Below are 17,809 nucleotides of genomic sequence, written 5' to 3'. Positions count from 1 at the left end.
CTGAAAACAAAAAGGCTTCAATTTGACAATAAAATTGATGTCAATTGATGAAAAGAAAGCGGATTTACATGCTCATATTTTAGGTTTGAGAGGAACCTAAAGCTAAAGTTAGCCGATGTGCATTTATCAAACCAACCAAGCAGTCTTCATCATTAGAGTCTAAATAAATAAAAATGAAATAAAGCACAAATCTCGCTTTCTAGTGCCGCGTCTTCCCCTCATCGTGGCACACCAAGCCATTAACACCCAACGGCCACTAGGGGAAACAACGAGCCCATTTTTTTTGCTCTTCTTTTTTTCCCCCTTTCGATTCGCATTTATCTAAAATTATTTCAAGGTCGTGTTATTTTCCTGACAATGTGACTCTACCTTGATTATGATCTCTTTAAACCCACGCCTGGTTATCTCAACCCGTAAAATGTCTGTTCCTGTTGTTTTTTTTTTATCATGCTGACTCCTCACAAATGAAACACAAAAAAGGTCAGAGGTCAAAGATCAAATGGCTTGGCTTTAACTAAACATTCAGATTTCTTTTTTTATCAATTTCTCGCTTTAAGAGCGTAACATGTCGTAGTGTGATAAAGGGGTTAAACACCTTGAGAGCAAGCATAAACCTTATGAAAGTGATGCTGAAGTGCCTCTGAGCAATACACCGAATCCCTCTGGTGGTCTGACCTTTGACCTCCTCTTCTTTTCGCTTTCATTACTAGTAACATTACACAACACTGATTACAATTAGCTAACTAGCACAAACACACACACACACACACACACTCTCTTTAATGTCAACAACACAATGCTTCACAATAACTAATTAATACCAATATTTAGAGGCAAACAGACTGAGTGCTGCTGAGCTGTCTGCCTTAGAAGGACACGGGGAGGAGGTGGGGACTTTACTATCACAAACACAGCAGTGTAGTATTACTCATTCACAAAAATACACAATAATAATAATAATATGCACATGGATTCCGCATTGCTTTGACGACAACCCCCCCCTCTATTTAAACGTTACACCACCGAGACCAACGGTTGGATTTCGCCTCTTTTTGGCCCCTAGTAACGGTTTTTCCAAGCTAGAAAAAAAAACGGTTTAACGCACATTATTCGGACGTGTCCCGGTTCCTTCCAGACCCGAACATGAATGTAAACACAGCCCGAAGCCAGCGACGTTAGCTCGAAAGGTTACTGTACCTCAATTGTTCGCAGACCTCGGCGGAGAAAGGGTTAAAGAGGAGAAAAAAACAGCTTTCATCCCTCAAAGCGTGAGTCGATGCATTTCTACCCCCCCACCTCCCCCCCCACACAATAATGTTATCGCATCGAGGACGTTAGATACGTTCACACATCCGATACGAGGCGTTCACACGGCTTCTCCGTCTTCTTCTGCCCTTTTTAGCGCCAAGCTCCAGAGGTTTGGGAAAGAAACGCAGCCATTTTCCATTAAAATTTAATAAGACGGGCAGCGCAGTCTGAGCATGCGCAGAGCAAGCAGGGTTTTTTTTCTCTCCCTCCTGAACACTCGCATCACAAACGCTGCTTTCTCTCTCACACACACACACAACCATTTATCCATTAAAAGATGAAAATACTGCTTTATTATTTTTATTTTATTTTATTATTTTATTGCCCTGAAATTTAGTCATAATCCAACGTTTATCAAAGAGCACTCCAACAGTGATGAATAATATACAAAGGGGAGGCTACTGAATAATTAAAACAGTAGGCAGGAATATTATTTAATGTATTAAATGTATAAATACATACAGAAATATAATGAAGCAATACATTAAAACACTACATAGAAATATGAGTCAATATAGTTCAATAAATCAACAGGTTTTAATTTTTTTTTTTAAAGGCATACTTTATTTCAGAATTTCACATTTATTTAATTGTTTCGTTTAAATTTCCTAATCCCACACCTGTTATATTCAAATGAATGGGGGGGGGGGGGGGGGGGGTGATTCTCTCAGACTAAGACCAGAGCAAACAGCAAATTAAGATGAAAATTGTTGTGCTGTTGCTTTGGTCTGAATATGCCAGATAACCACACCCCATTCATTTGAATGTAACAGATGGAAGAAAGTTTAACATTATGAATTAAACGTTCCCTGAAAGAAATAACAGCAGTCTTTTGCAAAACTTCCTTTTAAAAATAATAATAAAAAATTCATTATTCCGTAAGCATATTTAGTGTTTTATTTATTGCATATCAAATCAAATATACCGTATGTGTTAATACAAACAGCTGGACAAACGTTTTTTCCTTAGCAACACTTTTTATTGTGCGGAAAAAATAAAAACATCTTCAATCTGAACATTTCTTCCTAAAGACTGTGGTTGGGATGTTGCTGGTACTTACAGGGTGAAATCTTACCAAAAGAAGAAGACGAAAAAGAAAACATGTCTTACATTTAAAAGATGATGACTCAATAACAGCGGAGATCAAAACTGCATCAAACATTTTGGTATTTATGATCTGTATAAAATCACAGGAAACTCAAGTGAAGCATGGAGGAAACTAACGGGGAGGAAATGGCAAATAAACTAAACGTATTGAAGGGAGCATTCTTCAAATATATAGGCTAAAATATTCCTCAACCACTTTTATGAAACCGTAGAGATGACAAGGGACCTTTGAGAGACTCAAACTCCTCCAGAGAGCCTTTATTCCTGCTCTACAACACTTTGTACCGGCCTTTGCTCGTCGGCTGGTAGGAATTTTGCTGGAAATAGAGGAAAAAAAGAAAAGAAATTAAGCGATACTTTGACATATATTCGCTAAATAATAATAACCTGCCATGTTTTATGTGTTCCTGCTCTAAAAATCTGATATCAGTATCAGAACTAGTACTGGTTATTGATTTCAAGAGGAAGAAGAGTATACTTACTAATCTGATGAGCTCTTCCTTGATCAACCGCGTAATCTCAGTTTTGGCTTTCTGCACAGCCAGTTCATTTGCACCTAGAAAACAAGCATAACATTAATGTTTAATTCATTAAAGTACAGTAAGACCAAACGGGAAAATGGGAGTGAATTCAAAGCCCAGAGGTCGTAAAACTGTGCTAAAATATTGAGTGGGGAAAGTGTTTTGAAAGTGTAAAGATTACATACTTTCAATAGCCAGGTAGATCTTGCGTTCTCCCTCCTTGGGCTCTTTGCCCGGAGGGAAGTAAGTTCCTCTGATGGTGATGGCGGCTTCAGAGTATTCACCGATCCTCTGCAGAGCTTCTTTGGATGTCACCTTCCACCTGGCCGTCTGGGGAGAACAGAACGAGGAACATTTCAGAGGACTTTCTTCAAGATTTTCTCTTTATTCACACCGTTTCTATCATACTAAACCGGAAAACAACCAGTTATTCAGACGTCATTAAAAAAAAAAGAAAAAAAAAGCATGTACTTCCCGTCCCCCCACTTCCTGAAAAGCTGTTAAACACATGGAACAGTTTCTTAAATAATTGTTACCAAAACCATTCTTTCAAAATGTAAAGGCCCTGACACCGTTTTCTGTCAAAATTGAAACTATTTTGAGATTTTTTCTCCTGTTAGATTTGAGAATAATTTAGTCTCCTCCTCCTCTGTCAACAGTGGGGCGTGGTTCAGTTGGGAAAATTTAGCAACATCTGCATTAATGACTGTGAGGGTGTTGTGATGAGCATGAAAAGATCAGAAATAAAACAGGAACGTGTTGAATACGTCAGTGCTGCCCTGCTGACCTGAGGGAAGTCGTTGATCTCCAGCTCCTCTTCGTATCTCTTGACCGTCTCGGCCTGCTCAGCCGCCTGCCGCTCCTCCTCCAGCTTCTCCACGGGGGTGTAGTTCAGCTTGGCGTTGATCTTCTCCGCCAGCTGCTCCGCGATGGTCTTGGCCGACACCGAGGGCGTCATGATGGTGCCGCCCCGCAGGATGGCATTGGTGGCCTGCTGCATCACGTCCTGCACATGGAGAGAAATCTTAGAGAAATTCCTGTCCATTTTCCCCTCTGGCATTCCAGTGGACAGATGTCCTCTCCGCACGACGTACCTGAGCCTCGGCGCCCAGGTTCTTCTGAGCGTTGATCTTGAGCGCCAGCCTCTTGGCCATCTCCAGTTTCTGGATGTTTCCGGCAGACGTGGGTCCGACCCCCGGCAGCCCTCCGGAGACAGCCGACGTCGTGGAGGCTGCTCCTGCAGAACCGCCGGCTGACCCGGGAGCAGACAGATCCTTCACCCTCTTCTTGGAGTTGAACATGCTTTCGATTTGCTCCTCAATCTGAGGAGGGAGGGGGGAAAGTAGGGGAGATGAAGATGATTGGTTGGAACTATGAAAGTATTCATTTGTATCATCAGTTGTGTTGTGGTTTATTCTAGGTGGGATGAAGTAAATGTCGTGGAGTACAGAAGCATTAATGGAAGATGCCAACTTTCCTGTGTGTGTGTGTGTGTGTGTGTGTGTGTGTGTGTGTGTGTGTGTGTGTGTGTGTGTGTGTGTGTGTGTGTGTGTGTGTGTGTGTGTGATGTGCATGTCAGAAGTGACTTCAACATAAAAGTGACCTTCAGGTGAAGTTGATTTCACATTCACTCTATAAGTCAGTCTTTCTATAATAAATATACATAAATAATGGGAAAAAGATGTGAATAATAAGTCAATCCTTATATTAAATAACAATAATTAATTCTAACTCGTGTTGCTTTAGAAAAAACAGATACATCATAACCTAAAAATATTGAGATATCATTTATAAGCCATATCGCCCAACCTCATGATTTTGTAAAAACAAAAACTGGGATGATAAACGCTACGGAGAAAACAGTTTGCGCAGCATTCCGTTACATTAGCATGTCGCCAGCTCCCGTGATATTCCACCGTTACTCACGTCCAGGGCTCCGTCCTCGTCGTCGGAGTCCTGCAGCCCGAGAGCAGCTTTCTGCAGCTTCTTCCTCTCGTTGGCCAAGGCGTGCTCCGTCTCGTCAAACTTGAAGCCTTTCCCCGAGAAGCCGCTGCTGCTCTTAATAGTCTTGCCCTCCTGCAGAGCAGATGGAGAAAACAAAAACCTATTTAAATTTTCACTCGGATCCGTTTGAAGAAATACACTCCGATTCCCCTCATCTCACCGCTTTCTGTTGGTCTTTGAAGGAGGCCCAAAGCTGCTCCAGTTCAGGTGGGACGGGAGAGCCAGACAGCTCCAAGGCTTTGATGATATCCCCAGCGTAGCGAACCTGATCGTCTGTGATGAAGGTGTAGGCGAAGCCCTAGACGAAGGAACAAGATGACCCCTCCATCCACAAAAACCACACTCCACACAGGGCAAATTCAGCTTTAAGTCCCCCACCTTGTTGCCTGCTCGGCCCGTGCGTCCGGCCCGGTGGACGTAGTCCTCGTAGTGGTTGGGACAGTTGTAGTTGACCACCAGGATCAGCTGCTTGACATCCAGGCCTCTGGCTGCTACGGAGGTGGCCACCATCAGACGACACGCTCCGTTCTTGAAGTCGTTGATGATGCTGTCTCGGTCATACTGGTCAATCCCTAAGAGGAAGGCAGCACATTAAAACACAAGACCAAATACTAGACATGATGTAGTCGAAGGCAGGAATCAGAGCATTTCATAGTGAATCTCATTTCCCCCCATTAATACAAACTGATCCTTGACTCACAAATAATGAAATCTAGGTTCCTAAATCAAACTGCTCATTCAAAATCTATTCAACTAGTTCTATCAGTGACTCCTCACCTCCGTGCAGGGACATGCAGGGGTACGAGGCTTTCATCAGGTCTTTCAGCAGGTTATCTGCATGCTCCTGTTTGTCCACGAAGATGATGACGGAGCCCTTCTCCTGGTAGTGACCCAGAATCTCCAGCAGCTTCAGGAACTTCTTGTCCTCTTCGATCACCAGCTACAGAAATCCAAAAAGAAAAAAGGGAACGAGGGAGACGATGAGGTCTAACTTTCAATGGAGTGCAAAAACACCTTCAAATAAATAATTTGTGCCGAGACGGAGATGAAACGTAAATGATTTACCACGTGTTGTTCCACATCGGAGCAGACGACACTGCGGCCTCCAACCTGCACCTCGATGGGCTTGGCCAGGATCCTACGAGCCAGCGCCTCCATGGCTCTGGGGAAGGTGGCCGAAAACATGACCGTCTGACGGTCCGGACGCACGTTGTCCACAATACGCATCACCTAGTGGAGGAACCGGGAGACACCCGGAGGTCACTCATTTTATATCTTGATCTTTACCGACAGAAGGAACGGACACTTGTAATAAAGTTTACATCTAGTTGCTACTTATTGTGTGACCCAACAGCTTAGATAATCATTTCTCTACAAAGAACTGTTTCCTCTTCCTTTCTGCTGCTGTCAGATGTGCATAGTTGACATCCGTGGCATCGAGTAAAGAAAAAGTGTGAGAACACACATATTCTAGTGCATAAATCCGGCAGCACCCACCTGTGGCTCGAAGCCCATGTCAAACATCCTGTCTGCTTCGTCCAACACCACATATGTAGCTCTGCGCAGGTTGGTGACTCGGCCTACACACCAAAAGGAGAGGAGCAGGGGGAAAACGGTCAAGTTCAAGAAAAGCCAGTCATCATACCAAACTCCTACCTTCTTCTTCAAAGAAAACACATTCATTCATTCATTTTTCAGGGTAAGACTACTTTACTTGACAACAAAACAAGGCATCCTAACGTCAACACATCCTTTTGTGGACCAGAGTTTTATTGTATTTATGTTTTAAAATGGTTTATCTCTGGTCTTGCGTACCATCTCAGGGGCATGAGGGACCTGTAAAAGTCAGAAAACAGCCTCAAGATACAATACAAGACATGGAGGCCCATCAAGCATTATCTGACCAAGCGCCTTTTCACCTACAAGGGAAACATATTACAGATTACCTCGCATGTGTGGAAACAAACAAAACCCCCTCTATTGTAATAACAGCTCAGAAAAGATTTACACAATACACAAGAAAGGATTTACACAATAAATACACAAGAAAGTCTCAGCAAATATAACAAGTACTACTTTCTAAACACATTACCAGTATTTCTTCACGTGTATGCAAATGCCTTGTGTTCTGTAACAGGGCTCTACTGTGCTGTTAATTCCCAGAAGCCACATCAGCTCCAACTTAAAAATAATAAAAAAAAGGGAGACAGGTGAGATATTACGGATGTGGGATCTATGAACGTAACGGGGGGGTAAAAATCTCTCTCTGTGCTCTGAATATGAAGATGCACCTGTGGGCCTTTTGAGTGGATTTATGAGAGTACAACACTGTAGAACCCTGCTGGAGCATTCAGGCTACTCTTATTTAATATCGTAGAATTACACCCGCGTTACAAAAACACTTATCAAAACATTCCGATCGCCTCTGGCTGGGAGTTTGAAGAACCACGGAGGCAGCGCCGGGTCCACCTACCTGCACTCGCCGCCATCTTCAGGAAACGCACCACTGTCTCGCAGATATGACTGATTCCAAGGGTGGTCAAATAATGTCAACAGTTTAGTAAGTGGAACTGACTCAATTCATTGTGTTCTTTAATAAAAACATTCATTCCATGCATGGTAATTGACAAAAGGCTCACAAGGAATCAAAAGTGCTTATTTGCACATCCTATAAGAGTGAAGAAGAGTGAGGGTCGAGGGGAATCAACTCACCGCTGTTGGCCCCCAGCATGTCAATCATTCTTCCAGGTGTGCACACGATGATCTCAGCTCCTCTCTTCAGCTCAGCGATCTGGAAATCATCAATGCAACGTGATCGGATATCACACACACAACCGAAAAGAGCGCCTCTTAATTAATGGCTTCATTAACAGCCGGCTGCTGACGCTGCAGACAGGAGAGCCAATCTTATGATCCAACACTTATCTGCCCCTCTGAGGTCACGTCGTTATTTTGAGAGGTTTTAAGAGCTACAGTGAATGAAAGATGAAAATAAGAGAGCAAGAGTTGCTCTTTAACACAGTGAGTGTATAAATGGGCAGCAGGGGAACAAGAAGTTAACATAATGTTCTATTAAGGCCTCCTGGTTAGATCATTCATCAAGGACAGTGTATTATTGTGCAGTATTTACCTCAACTTTGCCACTGCGTTTGATGGATTTCATTTATTTATTTATTTTTTTAAATTGCAAGCCAAACAGAATGTGTTTTTACCTGTTCGCTGATGCCCGTGCCTCCGTAAACACACACCACCCTGAGTCCCAGCGCTTTAGAGAACTTCTTGCACTCCTTGGTGATCTGCAGAGCCAACTCTCTGGTCGGGGTCATGATTAGAGCTGTGTGGGGAGAAAAATCCGGATGAGAAGAGTTTCACAACATGTCGAAGATCGGATGCATTGTATTTACTAAGAACATTAACAGAGTAAATAATATTGACTGTGATGAGCGCCAGGATGGATAATAAAGATGAAATGCTTCCAGAGGAAGCATAACAGCAAGTGAGTTATTAAGCCAGAGTGGAAACGGGTCCTATTCTGGTCTTCCGTTGACCTACAAACATCGCCACTCCGCTTCCCACAATCCCAGTTCTTTCCCTCAGTTATTCAGTCTATTTGAATAAAGTCAATAGAAATAAAATAGGAGACATCTCTGTAAACATTAAGAGTGATGCCTTAAAGAAGTCTAGCATGATCTGTTCCTTACAGATGGGTCCTTCGGCCTCCTCCAGGGGCCGCTGGTCCATGATGTGCCGGAACATGGGCAGCAGGAAGGCGATGGTTTTCCCGCTGCCGGTCTTCGCGATGCCGATGAGGTCTCGGCCCGCCATGATGGCAGGGATGGCCTGCGCTTGGATTGGGGTCGGCTTCTCGTAGCTCTGCCTGCGTACATTTGCGAGGAGAAAAAACAAAAATCAACAAGTGTTCGTTTTTGGTCAGAAATACTCGACATGAACATGAGTTCTGTGGACCTGAGAAATGAAAAATGCTACTACGTTCTTTAATGCACATTAGCAAGACCATTACTAAATGACTACGTCAGCCAGACCGACCTCTTCATCGCACTGAGGATCTTCATGGACACTCCGCACTGCACCCAGGTCTTGATGGGTTTGGGACAGCCCTTCCCTTTCACCGTAATGCCTTCCAGTTCCAGCCTGTACGAGTTCACGTCTGTATTGATCATAATAATGTTAGACGGGCAGTGAGGCTTCACAAAAGTCACATGATCTGAATATTACAAGGCAGTACTAGAAGTTTCTTATGCTAAAACATTTATAAAAGACACAGGGTTCCTACACCTTTTCCAAAGTCACATTCAAGCACTTTTCAAGCATTTCAAGGTGCATTTTCATGCTTTTCCAGCACCTTCCAGCTATGGTAAACTACATATTTGTATCAATCCAATCGTCAGTATTCAGTCTACTTATTATGTCACTTGTTCATCACATTAAATGAGATGTTATTGTCCTCTAAACAACCAACATGATGTTTGGAGACAGCTTTTTACAGAAGGACCATAAATTAAAGGAAAACTAATTCCACTAACAGATCCACAGAAATATAATCACCAACTATTTTCATCATCAAAAGTCATTTTTCATGCAGAAATGTCAGAAGATGCTGTTTTCAGTCCCTCAAATATGGACATCTTTTTTCCTCTGTGTTGTATCATATAGAACAGACATTTCAAGCACTTTCAGGCACTTTATTCTAAATCCTAGCACTTTACAAACCTTGAAAACACCACACTAAAATTCAAGTGTTTTCAAGGATTTCCAGCACCCATAGGAACCCCGAAGACAGTTGTTAAACGAGCACAATTCAACTCATTACTGGACATGTGGCAGTTTGTATAATTAAAACATCTCCGATGTGGGATCGGAGCTCATTCTAACACTAACCTTCCGGTGTCATCCTGGCCAGCTCGGGGACCTCCACGTAGAAGTTCCTGCGGTACTGCTCGTACTGGATCTTGCCGTGGTCGACGGGCTCGAGGATCTTCCTCTGTTTGGTCTGAAAGCCCGTCAGAGCAGTCTGCAGATCCACCTCCTCCTCCTCCGACGAGTACTGTCAAACACAACGGGTACATTTAGGAGAGACAACGGTGGGTTTCCTCGACGGGAACGGAATTTAATTCATTTGGAAAACTGGAATGTTGTTTGATGGGTATGAGATTTAATTCGGAGAGACGGGTGGTAAAAGGAGCACTCACCTCCATAGCATCCTGGTCATTCTCCATCAGCTCACCCTTCTTCTTGTGAGTGTTGATCCCTTTCTTTGTTTTAACAACCGTCACCACTTTGGTTACCATCATGGCTCCTTTCTGTTGAAGAAAAAAAAAACATGTATCAGGCAAAGACAGGATTTTGACAGCAAATTGTGATGTAGAATGTTAATGGCTTAGCATCGTATACATACATAATTACAAAGTACGGTTATTCATGGCACTATAGGCTGCACTACACATTATTATTGGCTGGTTAAATAAGGAACATGATGTCATACGATATGTAATCAGGGGTCCCCTGAGGGTCACTTCAAGCCTTGAGGGTCCTTGAAAACATTGAAAACCTCTGGTCTAATGTATCGAAAAGTAATTACTCACCTTATCGTTGCCTTTCACGCCTCCCATGTTGAATTTCTTCACCTCCTGTTTCACCTCCTCCATGTAGGCGTCCAGAGGATCCACGTCGTCCTCGTCCTCGTCCTGCTGCTCCATGGGAGTCTCACTCTCCTTATCATCCTCTCCTTCTTTCTTCTCCTCCTTTATCTCCTCGTTGCCCTCCCCCTTCCCTTCCCCGTCTTCGTCATCGTCTCCCTCCATGGGGGTTGAAATATCCTCGTCATCGTCTGAAATGAAGAGTCGATTATAAGGTAAGGCCTGTACTGGTCATGTGATCGGTCGGCTGATTGATTAAGACATGAGTTGAAATGATTGATTTGATTACTTATCAAGTACAAAAAGGTGCAGTCACTATTTAAAAGTAACTGTGGACTCAATTATAAAATTCTATAATAATGAATGGTTGTATTGACGATTAATATAATATGCAGAGAGGAGGTACTTTTTGGTACATTTTTGTAAGATTAAGAGAATAAACCGACAAAAAGGGTAAATCAACTGTGCTCTCTCACCGTCGTCGTCTTCCAGGCTCCACTTCTTGCCCTGCTTCATCTCCTCCAGCTCTTTCTTGATCTCGCCGATGTTTTCGATGGCCTTCTTCCTCTGCTCTTCCCGCCACTTCTCCACACGCTCCTTCCTCTTCCTCATCTCCTCCTCCAGCTTGTTCTGGTCAAAGTCTTGCTGCAAGGACGCAAAAGGAAAAGATCGGAAAAACTTCTCACCACCTGCCGTGGCGTGATCTTCTAGAGGTGAGCGAGAAGTGAATATGTGAAACTTACATCCTCCACCTTCTCATCCTCTTTCTCCTCTTTAATCTTCTTCTTTTCAGATAAAGGATCAACGCTGTCTTTCTCCTTGCTCCTTGCTCTGTAGGGAAGAGGACAAAGTGAAAAACAGTTGTTTTGATTATTAGTTATGTCTTGAGGGTAGATTTCTTTTCTTTTTTTTTTAAAAAGAGATCTCACTTTTCATCTGGCCTCCTGCTCTTGCTGGGACTAGCAGATCGGGACCTCCGTGCTCGGCTCCTGCTGCCCGACCTCCTCCTGTCTCGGCTTCTGGACCTCCTCCTCTCTCTGCTCCTGGAGCGCCTGGACATTAAACACATGACATCAAAGTATTAATCTATTTGACTTCTAAGAACATTTTTACACTCGAAACATACGAAAATGTCTTGTCACAATTATCCCAATATTATCACGATTAACGATATTATCCCGATAATCAAAAAATATGTTTAAAACAAGAACAACAAGAATTCAGAGTAAACCACGCTATAGCTGCTAGAGGAATTTGGAGATTGTGCAGCTAAAAATATTCTCTTCATTGTTCCGTTTGGGGGGTTCCTACATCTTTTCCAAAGTCAAATTTAAGCACTTTTCAAGCATTTCCAGGTGCATTTCCATGCTTTTCCAGTACCTTCCAGTTGTGGTTAACTCCATATTTGTATCAATCCAATCCTCAGTATTCAGTCTACTTATTATGTCACTTGTTCATCACATTAAATGAGATGTTATTGTCCTCTAAACAACCAACATGATGTTTGGAGACAGCTTTTTACAGAAGGACCATAAATTAAAGGAAAACTAATTCGACTAACAGATCCACAGAAATAAAATCAACTATTTTCATCATCAAAAGTCATTTTTCATGCAGAAATGTCAGAAAATGCTGTTTTCAGTCCCTCAAATATGGAGATCTTCTTTTTCTCTGTTCTATCACATATGTCATCACATACAACACACATTTCAAGACCTTTAGTCTAAATCCAAGCACTTTTCAACCACCACACAACAATTCAAGTGTTTTCAAGGATTCCCAGCACCCGTACGAACCCTGGGTTCCTGTACGTGTGGAATACATTTTAAAAAAGGACCCACCTTGTCCGTTTCCTGTCCCTGGACCGGGATCTGCGGCGATCCCTGCTCCGTGACCGGTCCCTCCGGTTTCGGTCGCGCTCGTCTTTCTTCGTGCGTTTGTCCGGGGAGCGACTCTTGGACCGGCTGCCCGACCGACCCCGCGACGCGGACCGCTTCCGGTAGTGTCTGAGGACCGAACAGCATCACAACCACGTTAGCTAGCTAATAATGAATTAATAATAAACAACATCGTGTGAACTCACACTGCGGCTACGCGCGACTAACTGCCTGTGTTTAGCTAGCAAGCTAATCGTAATGTAAACGTTTTTAGCAGTCATGGGAAATCGTCACAATCGAGCCAACCGAAGATTCAAACACCAAATCAACTCAATAACTCCAACACACCTCGACTCGCGTCCCATTGTTATTTACGAGGTAATATATGGATACAAAAAATAGTCAAAAGTTCACAGATAACGACGACTCCAAGCTAACGCACGGTTGTTTGTAGCGTTGAAGCGGCGCGTCATAAAAACCGCGACAGCTATAAATGGACAAACTGCGTGCGGCCAGAGCAGCGTTGAGCGCCACCGTGTGGTGGGAGGTCAGACTTACGACCGAATACAAGTTTTAACACAAAGAAGAGAAATAGAAACACTGGAACATCTTGAATTTTGTTTTGTGAAAGTGAGCTGCCTCAACACAGATCTGGGAAGAAATTTAAATCAGTCAAATGGCAGGCTGAAAAAGTGAGGTTATCTCTTATAATAATAATAATAATAATAATATATATATATGTACCTTCCAGCTGTGGTAAACTACATATTTGTATATTATTGCACTTGTTCATCACATTAAACGAGATGTTATTGTCCTATAAACAACCAACATGATGTTTGGAGACAGCTTTTTACAGAAGGACCACAAATGAAAGGAAAACTAATTCCACTAACAGATCCACAGAAATATAATCACCAACTATTTTCATCATGTGTTAAATCATCGTCATTTTTCATGCAAAAAAACGTCAAAAATGCTGTTTTCAGTCCCTTAAATATGCAGTTCTTCTTTAGTCTGTGTTGTATCATATGCGTCATCATATAGAACAGACATTTCAAGCACTTTCAGTGAAAAGTAGTTACACAACCCAAACAATGAAAGAAAGAATCAGAACAGAGTACGTCACACAAGTAGTATTTATTTGGTAGGAATTGTCCGGTTATTTATTTCTGTTTATAGTGTCAACACTTAATATTGTTACAGAAGAAAGATGCCACGAGAGAGCCGCTTTTAAACAATAATTCTGTAAACGTAATCAAAAAAACATTCAAGTAGGTCGGACAAGTCTCAGGATGAAATCACATGAAAAAAAAAAATCACGTTAATAAATTAAGTAAAATGCATGGAAAATGGACACTACAGCACAAAGAAGAGAGAGTATGTGTGAAAAATGTGTGAATGAGGCTCAAACAATGCGCAGCGGGATGCGTCACCATGGTTACTCGACACAAACAAGCATACTAACTCCCAGTAGTGTCCGGTAAAACCCCCCAAACAACGTTTTTAAGCTCGTAGCCGCATGCAAAAGACAACACACTCCACATTCAGGGACGAAATGCGTCTTCTGACTTTACAGCGGGAAAAAAAACACAAACACATATGATTAATATCTACCCATTAAAAGCAGGGTTCAAGTCGTCAAGACACCAATTTCAAATCATCAGCAACTGGAAACAGGGTGAAAAAAAATCTATTTAATCTCTAACTGAAGGCTGCAGGGCTTTGGACAAATAGTGTAATTTGTCCTCAATTCATTAGTGTATTTCCTGTATCCAGGGTTCTGATATTTGTATGTATAGAGAGTGCCGTATGTATTAAAAAAAAGATATTTTAAGCAGAAAAATGAAGGAAAAAAAAAGAATAATTTACACTTATCCTGAGAATAAAGTCAGAAAGTTATCCCACACACTTTTTTTTAAACGGTGCTAAACCTCTACCTCATTACACTTGAAGTAAAGAATAATTTTTGTTGGACCTCCACGAACGTTGTTAAAATCGAGGTTAAATTATTTATTATTCAGGTTTTGATGCCTGACACACCACAGGGTTGATTAACATAAAAAAAAGAAAAGAAAGAAAAGTAGTGCTGTGTAACGACGCCCTGCCAATGCACTTGCATTTTTGGAGATTAGGGATGATAATTCAACGTTTGCACTATTTTTCAAAGTAAGAATTTGTAATGTTTTTTACAGAATAAATAGCACATTCTTACAAAAGCTGACTTCATAAACAAAAGCCTAAAACACGGCAACTCTACAAACCCGGGGACTGCTGCAGTTGGCTGATATTGGACCTGTGCTCACCACATTTACACATTTTGCTGTGATCCTGTCGCAAAAGTTACATTATCTCACTTTAAACGATCGATTCCGCACAAGATGACAGTTCACACCTGCGTTTGAATATCAGTATCTGAACTTCTAAATCGATCACGTGAGTTTCTGAAAGAGACTGCAGTGTTTTGACCCCCATTCAAGTGGAACTGAATCTGCGGTTGCCGGACTGATGATGAACCGTGCTGGTGTCCACCCTTTTGAGCCTGACATTTACCACAAATAAATATCAATATGCACAATAAATGCCACTGTACATTCTCCGCACAAGCAAGCAGAGCCCAGAGCAGAAATGACTCGGAGACGTGGGGGGAAAACAAAACCCTGGACTCTCTGGTAACGTGAAGCGTTGCATTAGTGGACTCCGGGACGTGCGAACGCTGATCATAAGGCAGACCATCAGCCGACGTAAATGACCATGCCTTGTTGCTATGGGAAGCAGGGGGGATGAGGGGGGGGGATCAGGGAGTCTCTGAGCCAAAGAGCAGCATGATCTCGTGCGAGAGGAGGAAGGTGAAGAAGTAAATGCAGAGGTCGGCGAAGACGTCGCCCATCCTCCTGTAGGTGTCCATGGAGCGGTTGATGACCTCAGCGGGGATGCCGGACAGCAACAGGGCGGCAGTGAGCACAGTAGTCTGGGCCTTTTTCTCCACCTGGAGGAACAGACGGGGGAGAAACATGAGAATTTAATTTGAGCTCTCCAACGGTGGGACGGGGATCATAAAACATGAGAGAAGCTCACCTTTGGAAAGTATTTGGACAACCCCATGTAGGCCAGTTCCAGGGTCAGAAATGGAGCAAATATTGACTAGAAGGGGAAAACACAGATCAACGTCACCTTCCTGGTAATATAGACGGGTTCAGACTTCAATTGTGTTAAATATGCAATAAAAAAAAGCACAAGTGTATTTTATGGGAAAAGTAACATAGTGTTGTAATAAAAAAAATAAGATGTGACGCACCAAAAACTGGCAGACAAAAACCCTGACAAAGATGGCGAGGAGGACGCTGCCGACCAGCCGGAAGACTCTGAAGGGATCGAACTCCTCCACTTCTGAGCCTCCGTCCTCGCCCGGCTTCTCGTTTGCCAGCTGCCCCCGCAGTTTCATGGCATCGTCAAAGCGGGACAGGTACTTCTGGATGCCTGGACGTGGAGAGCCGCCGCCGCCGCCGCCGAGGTCGTCCGACGCCCGCTCCCCTCTCTGCCTCTGGCGGATCCCGCCCACGTTGTCTCCCAAGGACCCTCCCAGCGGCTCGCCAGAGTCCGGCAGGGGCGAGCCCCTCCGCTCCGGCGTGGCCCCGTGGGACCGGCTGCCGAGCCCCGATGCCTCCGGCAGGAAGGGGGACGGTCTCTGGGAAGGCGAGGATGAGGCCCACGGGTCTGTCCTGGCAAGATCCAGGTGGAAGTGGGGTTCTGTGGGACGCCGCAGCGCTCCGGCTGAGGGAGGAAGACAACGACATTTAGTTAGTTAATTGCTGCTTTTTCACATTGATACATGTTTTGAACTGTTGGGGAGATCAAAACAATCCATTTAAAAGCGTCAACTTGGGCTGAGAAAGATCATAATTGCCTTGTTTTAATTGACATTTTATAGACTTAACATTGAATGATTAATATAAAAGATATTCGGGAGGTTAATAGGTCAACGAGGTTAGAGGATGCTTCACTGTCACTGTCCCAGGTTCTGAATTTCAGATCCCAAACCAGACTTGGCTGAACAGTCAGGAGAAGATCAGCCACAAATAAACAAGTTCGGGGCTTCTAACCCTCATATATTGAGAATTTGAGATGATGCGTAGAACAAGGCCTGCAGATATTGATCCTTTTAGTTCCCTCTTATTGATCAATCTAAAACATGACCATCGTGACTCCAAATCACTTCGTTTTCGCCCCTCCCCTCCCAAATATTCAATTTGCTATTGGAGAAGATGAAGAAACACAAATATTCACACCCGATATTTGAGAAGCTGGATCTGAAAAACGTGAACTGTTAATCAACAAATATAATTGTACAAATGTAATGAAGTAAACCGCATATTTGCCTGTGAGGTGTAGTAGACAGTATACATATAAAGCTGCATAAAATACCTCATTACGTCAAGTGCGGCAGTATTAAGTGACAGTTGAGGTTTTGTATTTAGCTTCACCAGCGAATATGAACACATGACTGTGCAGGAAGGTCTAAATATACAGGTGATAATCGCAGAAACACCGGGGGTCGGTACCGTTGAGTTCGGGCTCGTTTTTGGCAGCGAAGCCCACGATTCTGTTCATCCGGTCCTCCGAGTTCATGAGCAGCTTCCTCCTCCGGATCTCTGCCCTCCGCTGCGCCGCCGACAGAGAGCCGGACTTCTCCGCCTCGGTGGCCTCGCCGCCGGACTCCATGTTGGAAGTATTAAAAATAAAAAGACTCGCGTCGACGACACACAACAGTCCCGGGAGGGAAAACACACAACAACCCGGCAACACAAAGGCCGCGGAGCACCGGATTACGCGGCGTATATAACGGGACGTGAGTTGGCGTTGTCTGGAGAGAGAAGAGAGGGAGAGACGACGCGCAATGATGACGACAGACGTGGCTTATTGTGGTGCCGCCCTCAAGCTAAACCTGCGTGATGATGACGTGGGTGGGGTCAGAGGTTGTGTGGTGATGAGCGCTGCGGATACAGATTATTACGGGTTTTTTTTAAAGAAAATTATTTTTTTATAAATATTTTTTTCCGATAGGGAAATAATATTAATAATAATAATAATTATAATAATATATATATATATATATATATATATATATATATATATATATATATATATATATTTTTCTGTCACAATATTACAGCAAAGTAATTGACCAATCAAGTACATCTTGATATAGAAAAAACACCTTTAAAGAAAATAATTATAAACAATATGGTTCAAAATTCTTCACATTATTATAAAGGATCACTTTCAAGTGTGCCAAAAATAATAGTACAATAATATAAATAAGAAGGAAGAGAAA

The 17,809-nt window shown here is 42.9% G+C and overlaps 3 protein-coding genes across 5 annotated transcripts in view; all 3 read right to left on the bottom strand.

Annotated features, from left to right (window-relative positions):
* cUnh5orf24 (chromosome Un C5orf24 homolog) overlaps window positions 1-1,335 on the bottom strand; it is a 113,851-nt gene extending 112,516 nt beyond the window's left edge. For all 3 annotated transcript variants that reach the window (XM_084029367.1, XM_084029366.1, XM_084029365.1), the window contains exon 1: window positions 1,198-1,335. The gene's annotated coding sequence lies outside the window, so the exon portion shown is untranslated. The remainder of the gene's footprint in view (window positions 1-1,197) is intronic.
* Window positions 1,336-1,906: 571 nt separating this feature from the next.
* Window positions 1,907-12,961, bottom strand: ddx46 (DEAD (Asp-Glu-Ala-Asp) box polypeptide 46). Its single transcript, XM_084029593.1, has 23 exons — window positions 12,823-12,961; window positions 12,439-12,603; window positions 11,527-11,649; window positions 11,341-11,428; window positions 11,074-11,242; window positions 10,544-10,788; window positions 10,151-10,261; window positions 9,840-10,005; window positions 8,988-9,108; window positions 8,642-8,817; window positions 8,153-8,274; window positions 7,653-7,731; window positions 6,438-6,520; window positions 6,006-6,170; window positions 5,718-5,880; window positions 5,319-5,512; window positions 5,101-5,238; window positions 4,863-5,012; window positions 4,031-4,258; window positions 3,724-3,942; window positions 3,122-3,266; window positions 2,898-2,971; window positions 1,907-2,732 (listed from the first exon to the last, which is right to left on the bottom strand). The coding sequence occupies exons 1-23, from the start codon at window positions 12,837-12,839 to the stop codon at window positions 2,685-2,687; spliced, it is 3,189 nt and encodes a 1,062-aa protein (XP_083885719.1). The 5' UTR covers window positions 12,840-12,961; the 3' UTR covers window positions 1,907-2,684.
* A 638-nt stretch (window positions 12,962-13,599) lies between these two features.
* camlg (calcium modulating ligand) lies at window positions 13,600-17,371 on the bottom strand. The gene is made up of 4 exons (XM_084028549.1): window positions 17,037-17,371; window positions 15,773-16,248; window positions 15,553-15,618; window positions 13,600-15,463 (listed from the first exon to the last, which is right to left on the bottom strand). Exons 1-4 carry the CDS (start codon window positions 17,194-17,196, stop codon window positions 15,272-15,274), a joined length of 894 nt encoding a protein of 297 aa, XP_083884675.1. The 5' UTR covers window positions 17,197-17,371; the 3' UTR covers window positions 13,600-15,271.
* Between the last annotated feature and the right edge of the window lie 438 nt (window positions 17,372-17,809).

This window comes from Eutrigla gurnardus (assembly GCF_963514095.1).
Source record: "Eutrigla gurnardus genome assembly, chromosome: 15".
Classification (NCBI taxonomy): domain Eukaryota; kingdom Metazoa; phylum Chordata; class Actinopteri; order Perciformes; family Triglidae; genus Eutrigla; species Eutrigla gurnardus.
The sequence above is the reverse complement of the archived record's forward strand: the minus strand, read 5'-3'. Positions and strand labels throughout refer to the sequence as shown.